We start from the raw sequence: 5,000 nt of genomic DNA, 5'->3' as shown, positions 1-5,000 counted from the left end.
AAAACAGTTATGAAGCTAAAAAGAAGAACTAACACTTTTTAAAATGTTTAGTTTTCTTTATAAATAAATAATGTTTATTTTTGTCAGATAAATTTGATTTAATTGTTTTGAATAGTTTTATTTATTTTTTGACTTTATTCTAATTGTATATACCTCTCATTATTATTATTATTATTATATTATTATTATTGTTATTATTATTATTATCATTGTTATTATTATTATTTATATTATTATCATTAATATTATTATTATTAACAATATTAATATTATTATTACTATTATTACTATTATTATTTATATTATTATTGTTATTATTAACAATATTACTATTATTATTATTATTATAATTATTATTATTATAATTATTATTATTATTATTATTATAATTATTATTATTATTATAATTATTATTATTATAATTATATTATTATCCCTTCTTAGCTGTAATTATTTCTGTCCTTGTGCGGCTCGACTACCTGAATCTGGAGATCAATAAAATCTGATTTTACCTGATTGATTGATTGTCTTAGGAAAACTGTATTTTCTTATATTTTTTAGTCCTTTGTAAACATATAGATACATTAGTGAGTAAGTAAAATTGAGGTACATACTTTTACGTAGGAATTTATACACAGAAACTTACATATTATAGTATTTTTGGAGTGTAATTAAGGCAAATGTAAAGGAAAGTAACGGACAAAGGAATCATTAAGGTATGAACTCAATAAATATCTTTTAAACCTTTAACTGCAGAAGTTAAAAATAGCATGAGTAACCTCTGATATACGATGTTCAGGTCTGCAGAGTAAATCCTACGGTGACCCCCCCACACACACACTTAAATCTTTATTTTTCATTTTGTCGTCGGTGTTTCATTGTGGAGCGCTACATGTAATATTATTTTCCCCGACAACAACTCAATTTCCCTTTGAAAGCTTTCCTTGTGTTGAGGTTGTGCTGAGTGCGTCACACAACAGCATCACTTCATATGAACACACGTCTATAATTTGGGCGCTGAACGTTTGGTAAGCAGCAGCGGCGTTGTGGCTGGAGCAGCGTCGGTCTGAGGGCTTTCAGGAATTACAGATGACAGTAAGAGGAGGTTTATCTCATGTCAACAACATTTGATCTGACTCCTGTATAATTTACTTTCTGTTAATCTGTGTTCATCACTGCCACAGTGCTACTTACAGCATATGAGGTCCCACATCACATCTATTGTCTTAAATACACCGACACAAGGCGTGACAAACTTACAGCTGATACAGCTTCAACTACGTGTTGAAGAAGGGCGATTATACGCACATCATATGAGAATTTAATTGCCATTTCCATGTTTTCGGCACCATGTTTAGCAGTGGATCGCTCTGTGACGCGCAGGTTGAACGCATGAACATGTCGCACCAACCTTGGGCTTGGTGGTGTTGTCCTTGAGAATGGTCCACTCCTCTCCGTCGAGGCTGTGTCCCACCCTGAACCTCTTCATAAAGACGTTCTTGTCACGGTGTTTCCCTCCCTGGATCACCACGCCGCTCACCATCTTGTCCTGGCCCAGATCGACCTGCCGGGGAGAAATGGTTTGTTGGACTCACTGACTGATGGAGTAATTGATTGTATAGTCAATGTGCGTTTTTGGTTAAATAAATCAAAACCTAGGAACATAAAGATTCAGTATCTCGCTGACATCATTCTAAGTTCTGTATTCAACCCCACCTGCAGCCACTCGTTTCTGAAGGGCTGCTTGGTTTGCTGCCCGGTCCAGCCCGACCTGCCCGTCAACAAGCGGGCGTTTTCAGCCACCCAGCCCCGGTCGGCGTACGACGAGGCGCTGATCTGAGCATCTGAGATCTGACCGGACACCATCCCCAACATCCCTGAACATGGGTAGTCTGTCCAGAGAGAGAGAGAGAGAGAAACAGCGGTGGATAAGAAACGTTTAGAAAGGCGTACAGTATGATAAAGGCAACTACCATCCTTATCTTGTCACTGCTTTAGTCAGCAGTTTTAGTTGATGCCCTCTGGCCGCTGCTGCAGAGTTTAAACTCCAGAGACTCATTTATCATCTCTTGTTTGAACAATGATGCAGCTTTTTCCCGTGCATGAGAACTTTATTGTCAACAACTTTTTACTTGTAGCTCTGCTGTTTCAATACGACCAACACAACTACGAGCACAAAACACGCAGACTTTCCTGCTGGTTGTTCAGAGCCAGATCAGCCCTATGTGAAAGAAAGAGCTGCATTGCTTCAGGGGACTCTTCAGTGAGATGAAATATGATCCAGGAAGTCCAGTTCGAGAACCAGATCCATCAGTTTGAAGGCTTATTGAATGCACTGCACAAGGGTTTATTACAAGGAGGGACTTTACAACTCAGGAAAGTACCTTTTAACACAACGTGAGGTAAACTATACAAAAACACTGTTCGTTTCTTTGAATTGATCTACCAGGACTGGGGTCTTGCATGATTTCGATGGAGCAGACGCTGTAGTTTTACTGAGTAGAGCCAGGTGAAACAGTCTGCATTTGTTCCCACGCTGCGCCGTTAAAATGATTGAGGGCGTTAAAGTTGGTCTAAACACTTAAAAAGTCAATTATGTTTACACATCAAGCATTTTCCATAAAGGTTTTACTGTCCGCAACACATACAAGGGCGGAAACTAACAATGATTTCCATTGAACATAAATCTGTAGATTATTTTCTCGATTCATCGATTTAGTTTGGTCTATAAAAATTCAGAAAAAGGTGGAAAATGTTGATGAATGTTTCCTAAAGCCCAAGATGGCGTCCCTGAATGCCTTGCTTTGTCGACAACTTGAAAAGATCAGTTTACTGTCATAGAGGAGTAAAGAAAACAGAACATATTCACATTTAAGAAGCTGGAATCTGGAGTTATTTCTTGATAAGTTACTTAAATGGATTAATCCATGATGAAAAAAGTTGGGCTAATAAATGAATAGTTGACAACTAATCCAATTATCTTTGGAGAACAATAGAACAATACCCTCTATTCTTAAACTCTTGATTAAACAACCCATCACATGCACATTCAAGTTGTTTGTTAATGTCACAGTTATTCCATCTGAATATATCATTTGTCCTTTTTGCATGTCCATCTGAGATTTGCACGAGTCGACATTATGAGAAGTCAAGAAGCAGCTGGTAGCAGATTCTTTTGGAAAATGTTGGAGGTTGAAAGTCTAACGGACGTTTAACACCGACAGACGATGGAGACGATGCTACACGCGACCTCGAGGCTACGAGACAATCTGTTGAGCAGCCAGACCAGCCTGTTGTTCAAGTATTAGGAAATATACTGCGATGAATACTGCAACGCTGAGAGACTCTTGCTGTGCTTTTCGTTTTTGTCGTAATAAGAAAACGTAATTAAACTCTAAAATATGTGAACACAATGATCCGGTCACTGCGGGCCGAGTTAAATCCATTATCCAAAACAAGCCAGATCTAATATCCGGACTGAAACTGTTGTGGTCTCTGTGTGATATTAGTATTTGACAAATGTTTCCAGAGTCATATCTGGGGCTTAACGGCAGCTCCTAAGGATGTACATGTAGCCACAATGTGAATGTACAGCTACTCAGTGTTCTTTATCCCCCTGCAGCTCTGTCTGTGTGTGTTCTTGTGTCTGCAAATGTCATAGAAAGAAAAGGGTTAAATGGACAAAGGGGATCTTGTCTTTATTACTTCCTTAAAGTGCATGATTTGGATTAGGAGTTTGGTTTAGGATTAAACACAGACATTGGATTACATTAAAATGAGGATCAAGTTTAAGGTTATGGGTTTCTGAGTGAACAGTAGTTCTGTTTCACGTTGCACACCACGCACACACTTTCCCAGTTGTGTCATTAAATCTCCTGAATCACCTGTCTAGCCCTCCGCAGCCCGTTCTCGTGTGAGTAAGAGCCTAATATCTACGTTATGGAGCGCTCCTACTGAGAGTTTGCTTGTAACACATTAAGGACTGAGGTTTATGTAATGTTAGAGGATGAGTGATGAGGCGGCGTGATTTTCCTCTGCTCCTCAGTAATGAATAACGGTATCCTTCTGTGGGAGTTTGTGCTCGCCCGGGAAGCGGTTATTATTTTAAATCAACAGAAAGCGACAGCAGGTTCTTATCCTGCAGCCAAAAAGATGTTAGTTTGATTCACAATGTGCAAAAGGGAAAACATGGGAAAGTGTTCTGGTCCGAAAGAAACCTTTTCACATGGGGTGTTAACAATACTTTGGTAAAGGCCCTGTCACACATCTCCGTATGACAGAAACGTGTGCCGGCGCATACGGAAATTTGTCAGAGTCCAAATACGTCCAACTTTTCATCGGATTGGAAAAGTGAACGTATACAGATACGCATGTCTAACCTGTTGATGTCGTATCACTTACTTATACAAAATGTATCAGACGAATACCCAACAAATGCATAACGTATACAACAATATGGCATATACAAAATATCAGTGTACGTTGATATAAGGTAAGGTATAAGTAGTATTTGTTAAGAGCAGGCGGTGTTACGCTGGCGTGCGTTGTTGAACGCTGATGTTTTGAGCATGTTCAAAATTACCGGACGTACCCGACGTGTGCTTCATAAGATATGCAGACGTTACGTTACGTTAGACGTACGTGAATACGGAATACGTACGTGAATATTTACCTACGTAAATACAGTACGTGAATACTTACCTACGTGAATACAGTATGTGAATACTTACCTACGTAAATACAGTACGTGAATACTTACCTACGTAAATACAGTATGTAAATACCTACATGACTACGTTAGAGGTACGTTAGATATAGGCTACGTCGGCTGACGGTGAATCCTACAGCCAACTTATTGATAACGAGTGGATAACCTATTCCTACCCGATGTTAAGATGATGCCTAACGACGGAAGTAACTTATTAAACGTGTTTCATACAGAACAGCTAGCGTTCAGCATGTTAGCCGTTCTCCAGAATCAGCATGACGTGAACCAGACG

General features: G+C 38.8%; 1 protein-coding gene across 2 annotated transcripts in view; it reads right to left on the bottom strand.

The window, feature by feature from the left end:
- Nucleotides 1–5,000, bottom strand: part of LOC115022221 (neuropilin-1a-like) — a 69,327-nt gene that overhangs the window by 14,883 nt on the left and 49,444 nt on the right. For both annotated transcript variants that reach the window (XM_029453160.1, XM_029453159.1), the window contains exons 9-10: nucleotides 1,717–1,892; nucleotides 1,412–1,564 (exon numbers count right to left, since the gene is read on the bottom strand). In XM_029453160.1, the coding sequence (XP_029309020.1) occupies nucleotides 1,412–1,564; nucleotides 1,717–1,892 (329 nt within the window). The remainder of the gene's footprint in view (nucleotides 1–1,411; nucleotides 1,565–1,716; nucleotides 1,893–5,000) is intronic.

The sequence above is a fragment of the Cottoperca gobio genome, chromosome 17 (assembly GCF_900634415.1).
Source record: "Cottoperca gobio chromosome 17, fCotGob3.1, whole genome shotgun sequence".
In the NCBI taxonomy this organism is placed as follows: Eukaryota; Metazoa; Chordata; class Actinopteri; order Perciformes; family Bovichtidae; genus Cottoperca; species Cottoperca gobio.
The sequence above is the reverse complement of the archived record's forward strand: the minus strand, read 5'-3'. Positions and strand labels throughout refer to the sequence as shown.